Source organism: Rhea pennata, chromosome 15 (genome assembly GCF_028389875.1).
Source record: "Rhea pennata isolate bPtePen1 chromosome 15, bPtePen1.pri, whole genome shotgun sequence".
NCBI classification, from domain to species: domain Eukaryota; kingdom Metazoa; phylum Chordata; class Aves; order Rheiformes; family Rheidae; genus Rhea; species Rhea pennata.
In genome coordinates, this window is record NC_084677.1 from 11,788,612 (window position 1) to 11,808,408 (window position 19,797).

The following is a 19,797-nucleotide window of genomic DNA, read 5'->3' on the forward strand; positions in this document are numbered from 1 at the left end:
CTGTGCTAGACTTAGCAAAAGAAAGAGTAGTTCTTGATCATTTTCAGACTTAAGTAAATTGCTAATATTATGGACTCTATTGATAGTTATTCAGTATAATAAATGAGTTGAGTAATGGCTGTTATTTAGTGATGTAACATAAAGAGTATTTTTACTCTGTTTGGCATTAGATAATCAAACAGCAAGACTGAATATTGTTTTATCTGGAGCAAATATAAGATTTTACAAATGTGGCAAAGTCTTTTAGTTTTATAGGTATGAAGAGATAATAAGCAACATGCTTGCGATTAACAGAACCGCCCCCCCCCCCCCGGCCTCCTGTGGCCTATGTTGTCAAGGGACTGTGACTTTGGACAGTGGCAGGGTTGGGATTAGAACCTTCTCCCCTATCTCACAGCTGCCTTAGATTTCATGAAAGATAAATCTTCTTAAGGGAGAGTTACATTTTAAGCCATAAACACTTTCTGATGATATGTGCTGTAGCCTAGTACTTGATTTTTTAAAATTACCCACACATTTATTCCATGCTTTGAGCTATGTGTCAACTCCTCTTAATTTTTTTCTTGTAATGTCAGCACTAGAACTGAATATAGGTTATTTTTAGCTATCTTGTTAACATCTCTTTTCCTCAAGGATCAGAGAATTAAGCAGAAATAAAACTCCACCAAATCAGGACAGTTAAGCCTTGAAAGATGTCATATTGTTTAAGAGCATCAGAACTGTGTCTATGAGGTGAGGTGGCAAGTCAGTGTGGGGTGGAAAACCTAAACAGAGAGAATAAAAAAAACAATTTTTTTCTCTCAAAGATTTTTTTATGTTTTTCTCCCTTCTTCCATCACAACTTCAACAAAAATCACAAAGTGCCTTCTTTACAATGGAAGTGCAGCGATACCACGTGACCAAGACATTTGTACACTGAAAGATCTCTCAGCAATCTTGTGTGTGGAGCCGATACATGGGGATTTTGCTAATGCCTTGAAACAATATAAAAATGTACAAACACATGCTGAGTGTGAGGTGCTTATTGGAGGAGGTAATTGGAAGAGTCAGTCCAAGGTTGCCTTTGGTCTAATGCTGTTTATGCCTTCACCAGAGACTGGAATTCTGTTGAGGAAAGAAAGTGAGAAAGAGAATAAAGCTAGATAAAAGAGGTTTTTAACATCTTTAGAAAAGATAAATAAAAATATCCTAAACTCCTAGCCATGGAGGTCTCCCAAAGTTATTATAACACCACACAAGGTACTGCTAAACTGAGATGCTGGGGGCGTAACAGATTTTTCACTCCTTAAAAAGAGTATGTGCTGAGAGAAGGAGTTTCCTATGAACGTGAACTTACAGATTCACTCCTTCTCTCAGCACATATTGTTTTTAAGGAAAGAGTAGCTTTCAATATAATTTGTTTTGGTTTTATTATTCCAGAGAAAAAAAAATCCTAGTAATGACATAATTCCAGAATGGGAAATTTGATGGTTAAGGATGAAGATCTGCATAAATAATATCCTATTTGGGCCTTATAAACAGAAGCTACAAAACCTGCTGCTAAAGCAAATTCCTTCAAGAGTGTATCTCCCAAACTCTGGCTAAGATTAGCACGTGTGTCTGTTAGAGTTATTGCCACCTGTCCTAGTTCAGCTGAGACAGCCCAGTTTTCAGTGACTTCATCTCTAATACATGATGCATAATGTCCTATTTTCCTTTGCTACAATCTCTGAAAGACATAACCTAGCCAGTTCACATTATTCCTCTGAGGCTTTCTTAAGAAATTCGATTTAGTTTCTCATAGAAGGGCTACCCGGTGAAGTTTGCAGTGATCAGATAATTTTCTGGCACAAAATTTTGTGGTACATTGCAGCAGTTCTATCCTTCAAAAGCATTAACAGACTTATTTTAGATGACTGAACTATCCAATCAGTAATATTGGCCAACCTTTGATAGATGGAGGAATAGGTATATCTAGGTAGTAGTGTGCTTAAAAGCAAAGTATCATGTGGTCTGAAGCATCCAGACTGCCAGAATTAAAATTCGGAGAATGAGTATGTTGTTCTGGATGTTTTAAAAATCTGGCAGGCTGAGTGTGTCGACCAGCCTCACTGCAGAGATTAACCACAGAGCCGACATTACTGGCTGGAAGAACAGGCTCTACGCTGGGACTAAATGTGGTATCACAGCAACAGAAATCAAACAGGAATAAAGCTATGAAATCAAAAGTGTATTTGCTGATGTAAAAATTGTGGCAGAAAGTACCAGGCCAGATTACCTGGATGAATTCTTGGGTGCCACAGTTTAAATGTAACTCTGAAGGCATACATTTTAAAATACAAATTTTGTCAAGTTTCCAAAAATCCTACCTTCCACTCCAATTTTGCCATCACCATCAGTATCACCTGCAGCCAGAAAGGCCTTGGTCTCCGCAGTGGTTAGAACTCTGGCACTTGAAGAGAAATTCTTCAGAAACAACCTGAAATAGAACAAGGCAGTGTACTGTGCTTGAACTTTATTCTCTGACATTTCCTTGGCAACTTGGTATTTCTGTTTTTCTTATTTAAATCCAGGCCAAAAAATACAGTTATATGTAATGCCTGCTCTTAGTGTATGAGGAAATCCACACAGATTCAGCAGAAGACAAGATACTGCATTTTGTTTAGAAATAGTGGCAAATTTCTTCTAGAGCATCAAGAAAGTTCAGATGCCTACATTGTCTAAAGGAATGCAGCAGCTGAGTACTACTTACTGGAGCTCCTCTTCTTCAATGAAACCACTCTTGTCCTGATCAAGAATTCCAAAAACTTTCTTGATCTGATCAGGAGTTTTGCTAGATAAACCAACCGTGGAGAAGAAAGACTTGTAATTGAAGGAATCAGCAGCTGGAAGAAACAAGAAATTGTTTAAATATCTTCCCTTGGATTTGCTACTGCTGTATCTATTCCTTGGGAATATGTATTTCTTTTCTTTTAAGCCATCAGCCTGCTCCTGTTTCTCTTGTTTCCCAGTGCAGCAGAGTGTCACATGCAATTAATGATAAATATTTAGAGGATGCAACTATGGCTTAAGGACCAGTTCCTGAAATTCTTATTTCATCTCGGCTTACTTTGGTGAAGGAGTTGGTAGAAGATTAAGTAATCCACTGACTTTAGCTCATTTAGCATTTGGAAAATTTTTGGCTTTATCCTGCCAGAGAAGAGAGTAGAGGCTGTTCATTGCTTTAGAAATTACATTTTTATTCTGAAAGCTCGGACTTTTTGTTGACAAGTTGAAGGAGAAGGCTAAGTATTTAAATCTTGGTCTTCAGCTGTTTTAAAATTTGAAGTAATGTTTAGAATTAAGCTAGCCTTATATTGATTGAAACTGTGGCCCTTTAACTGCTGCTTTTTCAGGGAATGTTACCCACAAAATAACCACTTGTAAGACTTTCTGAATTCATGAGGCTGTACTGTAATGGAGCTACAAAGAGATCTCACAAGGAAGGAATCTAAAGGGAAAATGATAGGCATGTCATCTTAAGACGTAAAAATGATATGCATCTTCTGGTTGCAGAGAGACCATTCCTTACCCTGGCAGCTGGAGAGAGCAGATTCAATGTCTTTAGCAGAAAGGATGTCAGTGATGGCCATTGTTGAACTGTAAAATAAATTAAATGTGAGCTACTTACTCATTAAAATGACTTCTCTACCTCTTTCATGGCTCTATTTGAAGTTGCTGCTGTGACAGTACGTGATAGAGGAGACATTATTCATCTAATAGTAAGTGAAGCATACTGTAACAGATGTCTGCAGCAGGTGCTTCCACTTAAAGCTGGGTAATGAGGGAGGAATTCTGCACGCTGGAGTGTGGGGCCTCAGGAAGATCTGATGCCTGTGTTGCACTGGGGAAGAGCAAATCAAAGGTGTCTAGCACTACAAAACTTCATGACTTCTATGTGGGTTTTCCTGGAGGAGGATTATTACTCAATTAAAATAGACATGTATTTACAGCATACGTAGAAGATAGGGCCAAATATATCCCTGGAACTATATCTGGAACAAATTTAATAGGAAATTTTTTAAGCTAATATTATTGTCAGTAAATGTAGTGATCTTTACAAAGAATGAAAATAATAGCATAGAATAAATAAAATTATTTTTACTCATTTTAAAGAAATCTAAATTGGTAGAGCAAGTTCTTCCTCTGTTTAACTGCACACAGTAAATGGCTTGCTGGGCTACTCCCTCCACAGAAGACTACATTTCATGGTAGCTTTATGAAAAACTGTTCTTCATTACTAAGCTGTCGGGTTTTTTTGATTCGGTTTAGATTATAGTAAGCAAGATTTTTATCCAGATTTGGCATTTCAAAATATTGGTGTGCTTAAAATAGAGGTATGTAGACTTAATACTCATTCCTGATAGAAAGGAGGAGGCATTTGTTCTGATAGAGCAGCTTTTGCAAAAGATACTCTTTGTCCCATTCAGCCACCAACAGTCTCCACAGCCTTTGCCAAAGCAATATATATCACTTAAACAAATGCTACAGGCCTGAATTTCCAGTCAATTTTATTAACATGAACTTAGCATCAATGCATTTTAAATTCCAGAGTACACACCAATGAAGACTGGTTAGAAATTAAAACTTGCGACACTACCGTGAGGCAGTCCCATGTTAGTTCGGGAAGGGGAACTGCGGCATAGAGGTTCAAAATTACAAGAGAACCAAATTCAAATTTTATGAATCCCAAACTGAGTCTTCAACAATACCATCCTTCCTATCTAAGTATAGAAAGCAGCATTCATGTGAGAAGGAAGCCAGTGTTGGTAACCATTTATGGTCTGTACACTGATGGTGAGATCTACACATAGGTTGAAACTTTGCCCAAGCAATCAAACGGCTGCCTCAATACCTGTTGGTCTCTAACAGAGGAAAATGTCAGTCATCTCAGTCTCCGTTTGAATGTCTCAGAAGGTGCAGGGAGACAATGGGACAAATTCACACTGATGGCTGTGGATGTTTCTCCAGCCAAGGCAGATGAGTTACTTCTGTTTTGCCATCAATTACTTTGTCCCAGTGGGTTCTTGTGCAGAGTATTTGCTCTCAGCACCTGGTAAGATCATCTGGAGCTCTGCCATGCACCTAATTCTCACTGCTGACAGGATTAAAAACCGAGGGGAAAGTTGGAGGAAAACCTAAAAACTGCAGCATGGTCTCATTTGCTATGAGGTGCAACATTCCTGTCCTTTTCCGTCCTGTGATCTGAACGCTGATTCTATTCTGTGTTAGATTGTAAAGGTATGACAGACTGGAAGCTGTTATAAGAATATATATTTACAATTGCATAGGTGCTTTCCATTTAGGGAGCATTTTGATTTTGTGTTTCTTTTTTCTGAAAGCAGAGGATCTAATCAGCTTACCTTTGTGGTCGTCTTGACTGGATAAGGAAGCAATCCGGTTGTGAGGAAAGCACTTGCTGTGTGTCTCCACCAGAGCTGAGCTTGCATATATATACTTTAAGTTGTATACCATATACAGATTTTAGATTTCAGCGTCACGAAGGGGGAATGGTGTCAAATGAACTTGCCTAACTAATCATCTTGCACTATTTTTATCTCGAGAGAATACATATGATATTTGCAAATGAAACAAGATAAGTGGCTAGATATGTGAAAAGGACTGAGGCGTATTGAATTTCTTCTGATTTAAGCAGAAAATACCAACTTCTCTGTATGATGTAGGGCAGAAAGAAAAAAACAATCTGATATGCTTGATCCTAGGACTCAGATGAAATGAAGCAGTACTAGCTCCTGAAGCGATGCCTTTAGTGAATGTTTAAATGTGATAATGTTATGTTGTCTGTAGATACTGCATGTGATAGAGGCTTAATCATTCAAGCACTAAAAGGGAAAAAAAATCCTGTTCAAATATTGTTTGCGTTGCAAACCATTCAGGGAAGATAATACTCATGCTGTCTCCCAAAATGTATCATCTGTTATTGTAAAAAAAAAAAAAAAAAAAAAAAAAAAAGGAAAAAAGAAAGAAAAGGTGAATTTGTTGCTACAGGAGGTAAAATAATGTTATGTCAATGCACTGGAGGAGCTGGCTGGGGAGGGCATTGCATCTGGTTTGTTCCTGAGAAAATGTCAGAATTCTGTGAGGTTCTGACATCCTCTGTAGCTGTGTGTAAAAGCGAAGGGGTGGGGATGTACCCAGCTGTCTCCGAGACAAAAGCCCGGAGCCCTGCATGAGAGCTCTTCGCTCTCAGAATGGACAGAAAATTTTGATAGTAGCATCACAGTGGGGAAGAACATGTGAGGATTGTCTTTGCAGTTGTAAGCTACCTTCTGATCTCTCTCATGTAGCTTTCTTTTTTCTTTTTGGATTTTTCCCCTGTGCTATTTTTAAGTGTTCTGTTGTGTAGTTTACCTTTTTTTCTTTAGATAACACAGAATTGGATCATCTCAATTTTCTTCCATGAACTGTATAGCCTAACAGGGTTAGGAATCTGTCAGCTTGGATCTCATTTGTGGCTAAAGGCAGCAGAACAGCGAAAGACGATTCATATGGATGACAGCACAAGGCGGCTTTGTGGCCAGGGGCAGGGGACGGCATCACAGCTTGAGGTGGTGGTACAGTAAGAGGTGCCAGTGCAGAGACTCTCTTAATGTCAGAGGGAATCTCACGGCATCTTTTCTCAGAAGCATTGCCCTCTAAGGCAGAAGGCAAACCTAGCCAGGCACTGAAGGCAACCACTAACAAACCACAGCATGGGGCAGAAAAGGAGGCAAGTGAGATATCTTTGGGACCTTAGTCCATCCAATATTGACAGCAGCTGATGAAAAAAGAGACAAAAGACTATTGCAGAAGATCCATGGGAGAAGGGTCTATTATTCCAGTACTTCATATAACACAGTAAAAAATGTTTGCTACAAGTTTTTTTTTTTCTTTTTACAAATACTGTATGTCTTTCCTCCATGAGAATGTTTCACACAGAGGTAGTTCTTGTGATGGGGAAGAACTATGGGTTAAGAATGGCCGTGTCAAGGCAGTCAGATCCCCTAGTTTTCTGAATGGAGTATTGACCAGCTGGTGCTGAAAAATTTAAAGAGGAATTTGATGGATAGATATTTGATCCTGGCTCTTGTTGCCACTGATGACATCTGGCAGAAGGGATACAAATATCATTTTCCCCCCTCAAACTGTTCTAAGAAATTACTTATTCTACATGGGAAAAAAATTCCTCTCCCTTGCACACACCACCCTTTCCCCCCCCCCCCCCAATTCGGAAAATTGCCTACATAGTGCCAACAACTGATGTGAAGTAAGTAGGGTGTTCAACATAAAAATTGATGGCATGATATGACCTAATGAAGCTAAGTTAAGAGGAAGGCCAAATTCTGCTGAAACTCTTGGACTGCAGGAGTCTACATGGGAATTTGCGCTCTGGTGTCTGTTTCAGAGAATGCATTTGATTTTAGATGCAATGGCTTCTCATTTTGCCTAGAGCTAATTCCACATATGTTAGCCCTTCGCCCCCACTCTTCCTTTTAAAAATAGCATTGATTGCTGTTATTTCCCTTAATGCCTGTGAACTGTTGCCATTAGTTTGAACTTCTGTATGCGATTCACACAAGGATGCAGTCTTTAAAAGTGGGCTGTAGCAGGGTGATTCCTTTTGTTTTCTGAAACTTTACACATAAAGCGTGAATGTCATATGATTTATGGCTCCAGCCTGTTGAGCTGCATTCAGACTCTGGCAAATTTTGGAGTCACTTTTGCAGTGAGATTGGAGTCACTAAAGATCCAGAACACATGCACTGGCTGGGAGGATGAAATGCAGAGGGATCATCTAACTCTATTTACATCCAGCCTCCAACAACCATTTTAGTAGCAAGGTCTACATTAGCGATTGCAAAAAACATCTGTCTGCCTAAGCATTTTACTTTTTTAAATCAAATAGTGTTAGTAACTTTCCAGTTGCCATCAAACCTGGCAGGGAGAAGAACTGTGAAGCATTAAAAAGTAAGGAAAAGCTATCCCTTTCAGATTGTGTGGTTAACACAGTTAAGCAATTTGACATCCTGAACTTGAACATAAGTCTCGTAGCCTGCTAGAAGATTTCTTCTGTAATGCAATGCTGTAAACATCACTCTCTTTTTTTCCTTCTAAAGCCTAAAGATACCTCTGCAGGTTGAAAGGCTGTATTTTAGGCCATGCTAATTTTCCATTGTGTTTTCACCTCCGTTCTATGACTGTTATACTCCTCTCGTTCCTTGAGTGCCTAAGTGATTCCTGTGTGTAATAAAATAATGAAAATATGCCAAACAGTTGTGATCGCCTGCTTTAATTTAAAGAAATCTGACTTAGTTGCCTTGTATTTGTTTGTGCTTTTCCATGAATGCTCATGAGATTGGACATGGGCAGTGGGGTCTTTAGTCCTGAAGAAGCCTTCTATGCTAATGCTGAATTTTACCGTTCCACATTCCATTATGTAGAATTTCCACAATCACTAGTCAAGGCCGAGAAATCACCTCATGCAGTGTATTTAACCAAGCCTGTGTAACCAATGGCATGTGAATGGGGAAAATGGAATATTCGTTCAGCTTGTATTTGCTTTGGGAACATTCGAGATGAAAGAAATTGTGTGAATGTAATTTTGTGTAATTGTATCAAGGCATTGTGCTCTTGTCATTCTAGGAACATTTCTCTTGGAGTGAGTTGAAAATATTTGTGAGTGATTTTCGGCGTATAGTACTAAATCTAACATACAGACGGCTTTTAACTACACTGTGTATGGAAATGTTTGTGTAAGGATATTAATCCCCCCAGTAAAATACTGAAAAGAGAAACACTGAAACAGCAACTATGTGGTGGGGAAGCTACACAAAGGAAATACACCATATAAAATTTGTTTAATCTTGCAAACTTTAATGTTAAATAATTTAATTTTTCCTAACTATCATTCTAATATCAAGTGACTTGAACCTCTGAGGCAGATTTTCAGAGATTCTAAGAACTTACAATGTAACTTTTCAACTTCATAGTAACCCTTCAAGTGCTTATTTACAAGATTTCTTCCTCAATCGTATTTTTCTTATATGTGTAAACCATCACATCATCTTAAAGCCAATTGGATTAATTATATTTGTTAAATATGATAATTTCTGGCTCTGCATATAGGAAATTTGCAAGAGACAATTTCAATTCTGATTCAAAAATCTGAGAGAAATTTGATCCAGATGTAAAATTTACCTACGTGATATATTGTAGCAATACAACCAGATATGACTGTACTGCAGTTTCAGATTTTTGTTTCTGAATCCAGACTCTTTCACTTCCATTTCTAATTCCTTCTGAAAATGTTCATGTAACAATGTGGGGAAAAAAGGCTTTTTTGAAGAAAGAGAAATTCATGCAGAACGGCTTCTGAGATGATAGATTCCTGAGCCCCTTTAATCTGCTGGAATCATTCATAAATGGACTTTAACCTCAGGATGACTCTTTCCATAGTTTAAAAATTACATGTAGCAGTGGTCAGTAAGAATATAGAATAAATAATTTTCCTACTTTAATTCCATAGCCAAAAAGCTTACCTATATTTGAAAGTATCCTAATCTTACTGCCGATAAAAACCTATGTGTAGGATAGTCATGTTTTATGAGTAGAACACAAACAGAGTTCTGTCAAAGCAGTCTTCTCTAGCTGAGTTAAAAGTGAAAATATATCCTGAAAACAGAAGTTCTACTCAGTATTTTATCTGCTCTGTTCTGTTCTTGTAAGTGTTACAAAACTCTTCAACTTGAGACAGGTAACAGCCCTGTAGAGGGACGTTGTTACAGGAACTGTCTTTAGTCCGTGTTTTACCCTGCGTAGCCCAGTGGAGTCCTGGTCCATCACTGTCATTTTAGGCACTATAAATAATCATCAGTCGCAGCAGGCTTTCAAATATATTTACATTTGAAATTAACTCTGATGGTTTTGAGACTATTTGTGTATTCTTGTATATTACTTGCCACACTGTGTAAGCAGTGTATCCCACTAAAACAAACAACTCCATGCAGTTACATAGCTACAGGAGCATGAAATAATAGTCGAGGCGTTATTCATGTGTATACTAATCCAGTACTGATATTGCTGAAAAGCAGTGGTGTAGATTTTTCTTGCAGTTACTTTTCAAGGATAGTCTTAGATTTCAAAAAAAGCAAGTTTTAACTAACAGTAACATTGACTCTTAGATCTGCTTTTCATGTGCAGAAAGACTGATTTGTAGGCGCATGGTGAGGTGTGACTTAACTCCCTGCCCCTCCACTCGCTGAGATCAGGAACTGGTCAAAACTTACCGCAGCTCCAGTGCAGCCTGTGTACTTGGGCTTCTTCTCTATGGAAACTGGAGCATGATAGGGATTCATGTGTGCTTGAGTATTCTCCAAATGTGGAGCTTATGTGTCCAGGATACGTACCCAGCCCCAGGAACTCAGAGGCATTCCCTCGTGCTCAGTTCAGACATTGCCAGAGGAACAGCAAAGCGTTGACAATAATTAGAATGAAGACTATAGAAAAATGAGCTGAAATAATACGGAAGTTGGTACTAGAGACATAATGGCATTGGGTATGAAAGCATTAGGCCTTTAGAAACAAGAATTCGTTCAGCATTTAAGAGCTGAGTCTGGTTTAATCGAATGGTGCATCAGTAGAGTGATTCTGCTGTTCAAATATTTAAAGGATCAGTGGGATGAAAAGACAGAAGAGGGCATTGTTCTGCCGGCACAGTGCTGTGTTTGTGCTGTAGCTCCGGTTGCATTAGTACCCAGATATTCCAGTACCCAGATATTTCAAGCTTCATTATATGCTATAGAACAATGCAGACAGAAAATGTGAGTCCATATTATTCAGCTATGGACAAACTGCATTAAAATCACTATGGATCCTGTTAGCAAATTGCTGTAGTCAGTAGGTGTGAAGTAAATTTGTCCTCAAATCTGTTGTCCTGAATGAAGAAATCCATTTATTGTATTCTATCAATAAAGTCACATGACAATCTTTCCCTAAATTATGATGGCCTGCAGCTGAGCTGGATTATAGCATTGACTGCCTTTTACAGAAGGATACATTTTAAAAGGAATTTTGCTAAACTGGAAGCTTAGCTTAAGTGAAACTCTAGGGCAGGAAACCTGTCTCCTTACCAGTAATTCAAATATGGCTGTAACTGGTTAGCTGTTATAACAGAAAATGTCCTTGAAATGCTCAGAAATTGACCCTAAGCTCTTGCTCACACAGAACAAGCCCTGCCAACCATAAATGAGAAATTCTGTTATTTTTGCAATAACCCACAGAGTGGAGCTATAATCTGTAGAAAACAAACAGGTGGACAAACAAAATCTGGAAATTCTTGGATCAGTTTTAGGTTTTTGAAGCATCTGACTCATTATTTTTAACATAGCATTTGGTTATACTGAATAACAACCTCCAGATTTGAAAATCCAGAAGGTGAGAGCAGAAGGTATCTCGCTGACTCTTGAATTCTTCATATTTTCTTGTCCTTTTCTGAATAGAGGTGGATGGAAGCAGGTGTTGAAGTAGAATGTATTTTAAATGTTTTGCTGAATTTGAACAGTAAGACCAAGTTTTCTCTGATATATTTAATGTCCTATACAACACTGAGCTGGGCTGCACAAGCTGTAGTTCTGGGTAAAATTTGGCACTTAAAATTGTTGCTGGAATGTTAATTACTACTGTGAAAAACATAATGTTACTGAAATTTGATTATCTAATGAAATCTGAAGCCTTTGTTAAGCAGTGTTCCAGATCAGTTGTCTGAGAATATCGTAGTAAGGTAATTTCAAAATACCAAATCCTCAGCTATTTCCTGAAAGATCCAGCTATATAAAACTTTACTTAACAGTGATGTTGAAAAATGCTTGCTAAGCAAGGCAGAAGGTTTTCCTCATCATATAACTTCGTAATTGATGGTGTCATCAACTGCAAAGGCAGTCATTTAAATTATGAATGCTTCTGATTATGAAAAATGATTATTTTTTGGAATAGGAATTAAAGCGTATGTGTTATTAGAACTAGTAGAAGAACTCAAGTAATGCTTTGGAGGAAAGTACAAAATTAGGTATAGTTTAAAGTTCATGAATATATGAGTAACCAAGCGTGTTTTTTCTATTAAATATGTAACTACTACAAAACAGGTAGAGAAGCATCCATTGAATGAAGTTCTAAAGTTATTTAAAGCCTTGTTGAAGTTAGTATGTAAAGCCACCACCCTTATATTAAAATCCCTATAAGCAGTCATGTAAAAGCCTCTGCGGAAGTGGGCAGCTGAAATGAACAACTTCATCTTCGTCGGCTTGATCCAGTTTTCGTGAGATGATCTAGGGAGTACTCTGGTGAGTGACTGACAGGTCTGCGAGGGAATAACTTCCCATAAAGGTGTAACCAGCTAATCTGAGGTATTCATCTGCAGAATACGCTTCTATTTAGACCCCAGGTATATAGACAGCATTTAGCTGAAGTGTTATTAACAAAACAAAGGCAAACATGGGAACTCCTCTTCTGCCGATAGGGCCAGCAAGTTGCCTTCTCAAAGGAGCATTTTCTTTGAGTGAATAGAGTTGGATTTCACCCGTTTTGAAAACTTGAAAGTATGAAAGACGTGGTTTGATAATCAGCCATGAATTTCACTGTATCTTGGTGTCCTAATTCTGCCAGTTCTTCAGTGACCCCTAGTTTTCCAAGGAAATCTGTTTAGAGAATTTTTTAACAAGAACAGCAAAAATATCAACCATGTCAGCTATTGAAGAAACAAAACCAAACAGCAAAATGGAAGATAGAAGTCCTGTCTTTAGAGGTAAGCTAAAAATGCCACAGTTGCTTTTATGCTATTCCACTGGTGTGAAACATGGATAAACCTACTGGACGCGGCACCCTGGTGCGTAGGGATATTCCCAGGGAGGTGGGAGTTGAGGGTGCTGAGCCTGGGCTGAAGCCAGGGCGCTCTGGAATTCCCTCGTGATCGCTGCCGCTGCAGCAGCCCCCTCGGAGGCCAGTGGCACCTCGTGGAGACCGCAGCTGGCTCAGGGCAAAGCAGAAGACCTTACACAGCCCCACTCAGCTGCACTGTGTGCTCAGAAAGAAAAACAGCTTGAAATTCAGCTCTTTCTCATAAGAGCAGAATTTGATTAATCTGAGATACTGTCTCATTATATATAATTGAAGAGAGTTAGATTTTTTATTTTTATTTATATACAATAATCTAGGAAGGCCCCACTGAAACTGAGCAGTTACTTGTTTCCCCAAAGTGATCTTAAGTTGTGTACTTCAAAGTGCAAGCAGTGGACTGTAGGCCAATTGCTATGACAGTTTTACAGTTTAAAGACTAAATATCCTAACCTAGCTGCTTTTAATGACATGGCTTTGATGTAAGAAATTCAGAGCTGAGCTAATATAGTTGCTAACCTGTGTCCAGGGAGTACTGAATACAGGCGGAGCAGATGGAAGCATAGAGTTATAGCTGAGTAATGTTCACAGTTAAAGTGGCAAAAGGGAGATTTGTTTGTATCTCTTACAGATTATTTTCAAGAGTGTTAGAGTGAAAATGGCTTATATATGAAAATGGCTGTTAACTCTATTTAGAATCAAATTAAATTGACTCCAACAATGCTTTTCAAAATGATCTTCCCCCCTTTCCCTGTGTTCCAGCACCAGCAAAATAAAATCATTATGTTTAACTCCACCACTTAATTTAGGACCATTTTAAGTTGTCTGATGAATTTGATAATTCAGCTTGTCCTCTACTGTTTCAGCTACTAAGGAAATTCCAGTTAGGATCTGCTAGATCAGATATCCTGTGTCTCAGCTGACCCAAAATCCCCATGATGGCTTTAACACCATTCTAAAGAGAACCATGTAGACTTAGTGACTCTCAGACCTGTTTACCTGACCATAGAAGAGAATTTTATTTAAAAGATAATGGTATCAGTATTAGAAACCTCAGAATTAAAGGACACTGCCGTGAATAATCTTAATTTTTTTGCTGTTATCTAATGTAATTCTTAAATATGATTGAATTAAGCTGAAAATATAAGAGGCTTAATGGAGCCTTCCTATTTTTTGGGAAACCGTCTCCCACAAAATTAGAAGTGAAAAGTAGAAATCTTTCTATGGCCCTTAAATGACTTTCCCAAAGCTGTGGTTTCCAGGAATCATGCACCTTTTCCCTGCTGTGCCTACACTGAGCAAAGCTGCGTAATACTGTAGCAAATACTCCTGTCTAGCTTGTGCTGCTGCTCATGATACAGTGTGTGCAGTCTTGGTACAACGGCAGCCATGCAAAATTTAAAAAGACCATGAATATTACTCCAGCCATGGGGTTTTCTAAAAGGACAGGCTCTCAGGCAAGCAAAACAAACCTAGTTCATATTCAGACTATTTATACAGATCCCTGACAGGGTGTAAAATTACGGACTGGTCAATGCAGACAAAGCTGACACATACTTTCAAGCATAGCGAGAGTTTAGGGCTATATTTAACAAAAACATCGAGTTCTGTGCTTCGGTAATACACTCTGCTTCCATACTCAAAAGTGTTGCTGGAGTCCAAATTCTCACTAGCTTCTCCTGTTGGTTACGTCCCACGTACTGGATTCAGATTTTATCAGATTTTGCTTGTTTGGGGAAAGAGGTATGATTTTGAGGTGTAAACACTGAAAATATTTTATTTAATGTACCCAATTTTTTAAGACGCAAGCACTCCATTGGGGAGGCAAAGAATCCGGTGAAAATGTGCGAGTTTGACAAGGGAGAGGGGATGTTTTCTGAGGGTGGGTAAAGCACATCTTTGCAACACAGAGCTATAACTATTTTTCCTGCACAATATGCACAAAACCCCTTATTTTTGCTGTAATCTCATAGTTGATAACATTAGACCATTAGATTTAGGGGTTTTGAAGTGCTGTGTTTTGAATGGAGTTCTAAAAATCTGTCCGTATATCTGTCCAGGAGCTGTGCAGTACACTGGAAAACCTGGGCAAAGTGATTCCTCTGAAAATTGAAAATCAGCCCCAGTCCCCCAAACTAGTAATGCACTGTCTGTATTTTTTCTGTTTTCAGACATTTTCAGTTTCTGTTCTGAAGTCCATTGCTTCAAATTATAGGTGATGGGAATTCTTTCCCTGCTGGTTGTGGCTATTTCTGTTTGAGGAACCCTGAGCACTTCCCAGGTCTTGCTAAGGTGGTTTGTGTCACCACTGATATTTCTGCAGACAACTTTGCTCAGTGGTGAATTTTATCGTAAATCCTACAGCTGTAAAATTATAGAAAAGATGAGTTCTGTCTTTGGCAAATTCCTAAACAGACCTCTGATAAGGAGTAAATGGAAATATAGTGAATAAGGATTGTGGAACCAGTTTACTAATTTGTTAAAGGGAAAGTCTCTATATTCTTGTAGCTTTTTTTTTTTTTTTTTTTTTTTTAACTGATTTAGTTCATATGACAACACTGACATTTACTATGTAACTATGAACAAAACTATGGTTATAAAATGTTCTTCTAGATTCATTATACAGCCAGTCTGTTCTTGTTTATAATATTTTCATTTACTTTTTCTTCTGACAAAACTTTTGAGTTTTTCTGTGCTGGAGATGTAGCCTCTTAGCTTAATATTGAAATTTAAATCCTTTCAGCTGAACAACATACAGAAAAATTATCTTTTAAAGTCAATAACACTTGGAAAGGATTTTCTCCTGTGCATGGAAAGACAGGCTGTGTGGGTGTCTGCAAGCTCTGTCAGATCTTTCATTATGGTTTTTGGTATTTATAGCTTTATAAGAAGGAGATGCTCAGAGAATTGCACTTTATAGCAACTGATTTGAATCAGCTGTTTGTAACCTGCATTAATGAATCCCTCTTACCAGAAATAGTTTTTCCAGGTAATTGAATCTAGTTAAAATCTCACTGCATCTCACCCCGGGTATCCCCATGTCACTCTGAAAACAGCCATAGCCCTGTATCCTACCTCTTTAGCCTTGGATGTATGTAGCACAGTGAGAGTCATTTTGGCTGATGAGAGCTGGCCAGAGCTCTTTCAGAGGCTGCCGCTGTCATTTCTGTATTGACTAGAGAACAGATGAGACTGCAAAATGAAATTAATTTTCCCTTACAGGAATGAGTACAATACACAGCCTACACAGTGTTCCCAGATCCACGCCAAGGAAATTCCAGTGCTTCCTACAGGGAGCGCAGTAAGAGTCAGTCCTCCAAGCAGAGCAATCACTTATAAATTATAGGGACAAACATATGATATTTATAAATGGCTACTATACAGAGACTTCCTGTTTCCATTGAAGTCAATGGCAAAATTCCAACTGACTTCAGTGCCAACAGAATCTGGACTGCAGGCCTTAAAACAAATGTTTCTTGTTAAAATCATGATATAATTAGCATTGGGCAACTGCTTAATGAGCTGGATCTGATAGCTACAAAAGCTGTGTATCATTAGTCTGAGTTGAATGTTTCCTTATTTCCATACTATTTTAATTTAACATTAAATAGTGTCCTTGTTTTTACCTAACTCTACAAATTTTTCCTCATGTAATTCATTCTGGTTAAAGCCACTTAATATTAATGAAGCCTATTTTGTGGACTGTGTCTTTGCCAATGCAAGTGGAAGTTTCAGTTATAGCAATGTAGTTAGTGTTAGTCATATTCTTCAGATTATTAGCCATATTGTTCAATTTATTTTTCAGTCAAAAGAGGAGCAACATAAGGTCAAAGAAAGACATCATAATTTTCAATGCAAGGAGGAAACAAACACTTCTGAGGCAGCAATGGTTGCAGGATCCCCAGCAATGGTAACGGGTTAGTGTCTGGCTGAGTTGTTCCCGTGAGTGAATTTAAGAGTAAGATCCCTACTCTGTTACAGCAGGGATCAGCAGCAAGTGCAGGATTCAGCCTCGCTCCCGCAGGTGCTGTAGTCTTTGCCACCAGATAAGCACAGATGATTGAAATGTAAAGACAGAAGTTATCAGAGGCATACACAAAACCCAGGATGGGATACCTGAATTTTGATATTGAGCCTCCCTGTGGCCCTGGACAGTTGTTACGTATTGGTTGTTGGAGCCTCCCCGAGCCGTCTGTCACACCTGTGTTTAAGTGTTCGGCTTTCTCCCAAAGAGGTCAAAGCCAAAACAGCAAATTGTGATACAGCCTCCTGTATATTGAGTAAATTGTTACACTACAAACTGCTTCACTGCAACACAGGTGAATCACAGAATCAGATACTGCTCAGTCTGCCTGTATCACAGGCTTGTGCCTGTATGTTATTTAAGCCTCTGTTTCCTTATAAGTGAAACAGGGCCAATCTTTTTAATAATTTAAAAGATGTTATATGAACTTGCTAGTTACCGTTAATTAATTCTGGAGATGAAAAACTGTACTTGTGAAGTACAGGACATTTTTTTAGTTTTTCTGTGAGTTCTTTTTTCTAGTAAAAGCAGAATTTGGTTGTATATTAATATTCAAATTAATCCTTAATCCTTGCTTATCCCTATATTGGCAAAGCTCATACTGGAGGGCAGCTGAACTGTCTGAATTAGGGCTGATTTATGATGGAGAGATTTGGTGCATGTATGAATTTTTCCTGGCCATCAGGATGATAGGTGTTTTATTTTGAACCAGAATACTCCCATCTGAGCTAATATGCAAGATGATAACACAGTAAAATACTTAATTAAGAAAAAAATTATATTTTTTCTGCACTTCATATTGTGCTATACAGTTCATCTTGGGTTGGAGAGTGAAACAAATATTGTGGAGGCAAAGAAACTGTGCAAATATATTTATGTATTTCTAATTTTGTCTTTGGGTGTTGAATTGCCCTGGGTTAAGTTGCATAATGATAAGTAAAGTAACTGGACACAATCCAGTGCAAAGTGATGCATGAAACAGGCACTTTTCCCCCCTAGTGCGTGAAAATTTGTATCAGCAAGAAACAGATAGTCTAACTTGTGTGTAGTTGGAGATCAGCCTGCGTTTTGATACCTACATTCTTTTAAAATGAATCATTCTTCAGTGCAGACACCAGATCTGCAGCTTACTGAAGCTAAGAAGTGACATGCTGACACTGGGCTACTTTAACCCTCCATCCTCACTGCCTCCTGTGTACTAACATGACCCATGTAAGTGGTGACCCAAGAGGAGCTGTGGTTAAAGAAGGGTAACCCAGCACATTACTGTTGATTGCAAATCTGTATTGGAGCCAAGGTGAGATGTGAAATCTGCTAACATCTTGTCACAAGCGCAGTACACCAATTTCCTCAGCACTGGTACTTCACCAGGTGATTGCTCGGAGTGGCCTGGCAGCAAACTTCCCATCCTGTTCAAGCACTTCTTGCCCAGAAGGTGGGCAAGGTGCTTCCATTTTGAGGAAAGGGCCTATAACTGCATTTCTACTGGTAATCAGATATCTCAGTCTTTACAGGCTCCATACCTAACTTAAAAATGCTTATGAAATGATTCTGTTCTTTATGCATCTGCCACACTGAAAACCTACTATATAGCTTTCAGTCAGCTGTATACTGGGGAACACTGATGTGTCAGAAAAGCCTTCGATATTAAAAGGAAATTGCAGTTTTTAATAAATAATACTTTTTAAACAAACAAAACTCAACATCAGATAGAGAAGAGTTTTCGCTATTTTTCTGTAAAGTAAAAAAAAAAAAAAAAAAAAAAAAATCAAACCTGTCTATTTTTAGGCAGCTGCCTATCAGGTATTTTTAAAGTATAGACTAACAATATTTTTGTGAAAGAAGGATTCCGTTTTTGAACAAAGTTCCTATTTAGATCTGGTTCTTTCAAAATCCACATTCCCTGTGAGGTAGCTGTTGTACTGGGAATTGGAACAGTGCAAAAATAAGTATGTGAATAAGTCAGATTATTTTCGAGAGTAGGGAATGTTTTAAGCAGTTGTAGACTACTCCATCATACAAATGTTGGTATATTGACGGCAACTCAATCAGAATTCCAATTTACTTTTTCTCAGTGTGTCTCCTTCAAAATAAGGCACAAACATGAAAAATAAATTGCAGTTGATTTATATTACTTCCTTAGGAGAAGGCCTAAAGACCTCCCAAAACTGAAACTAGCAATGGGAAACTGAGCACATCTGTCCCTGCTGTGCTAGCTACGGCTCTGCACTGACGGTGCAGGAGGCTGTTGGGGAACTGCTGGGATTTATTAATTGCTGTGATTCTTTTGATTGACAAAGAGGCAGCTGAACAAACGACAAATCCTCCTGGGCACAGAAATGTACCTCTGTGATCTCCGAAGGCCAGTTAAAGATTCAGAGCTTGTTTCTAAGTGACTGCAGCATTGGGGTGGGAGCTGAGGTCTTCCAGCTTTCTGTAGCAGGTGCACAGTACTTTTCTTTTGGAGAGAGTATAATTTAAAATACGTGGTTGGAGCAGTGAATGCTCTGGAGCAGTCTGCTGTTACAATGGCCAGAGGTGTGCTGTGTGTCGGATAACTGTAGCTGGAGTAGTAGAGGGACCAAACTGGGTGACTGACTCGTCTCAGTAAAACAAAAGAGGAAGGATAAACACCGTCTCCTCTATCTTAGTTGAAGTGTTCAGCAATGGCTCAAAGCTGTCTGACTGTGCTAGTGGGCACAGTGCCAGTGGAGGCTTTTTAATGGCTCTGATGATGCTGTGATCGTTCCTGCAGGATGGTACAGAGCTATGGCAGTGGACTTTTGTATTATTCCAAGGCATCAGCCATACACTCCATTACGATTCTAGACATGTACCAGTCAGTGACCGAGGAACTAGTTTTTGCG

General features: G+C 38.6%; 1 protein-coding gene across 1 annotated transcript; it reads right to left on the reverse strand.

The window, feature by feature from the left end:
* Positions 1 to 950: 950 nt before the first annotated feature.
* LOC134147209 (parvalbumin, thymic-like) lies at positions 951 to 5,493 on the reverse strand. Its single transcript, XM_062588123.1, is given in 7 exon segments — positions 951 to 1,104; positions 2,349 to 2,458; positions 2,732 to 2,864; positions 3,551 to 3,618; positions 5,382 to 5,416; positions 5,418 to 5,463; positions 5,465 to 5,493. Coding segments are annotated over 7 exon segments (447 nt in total). The 3' UTR covers positions 951 to 1,078.
* Between the last annotated feature and the right edge of the window lie 14,304 nt (positions 5,494 to 19,797).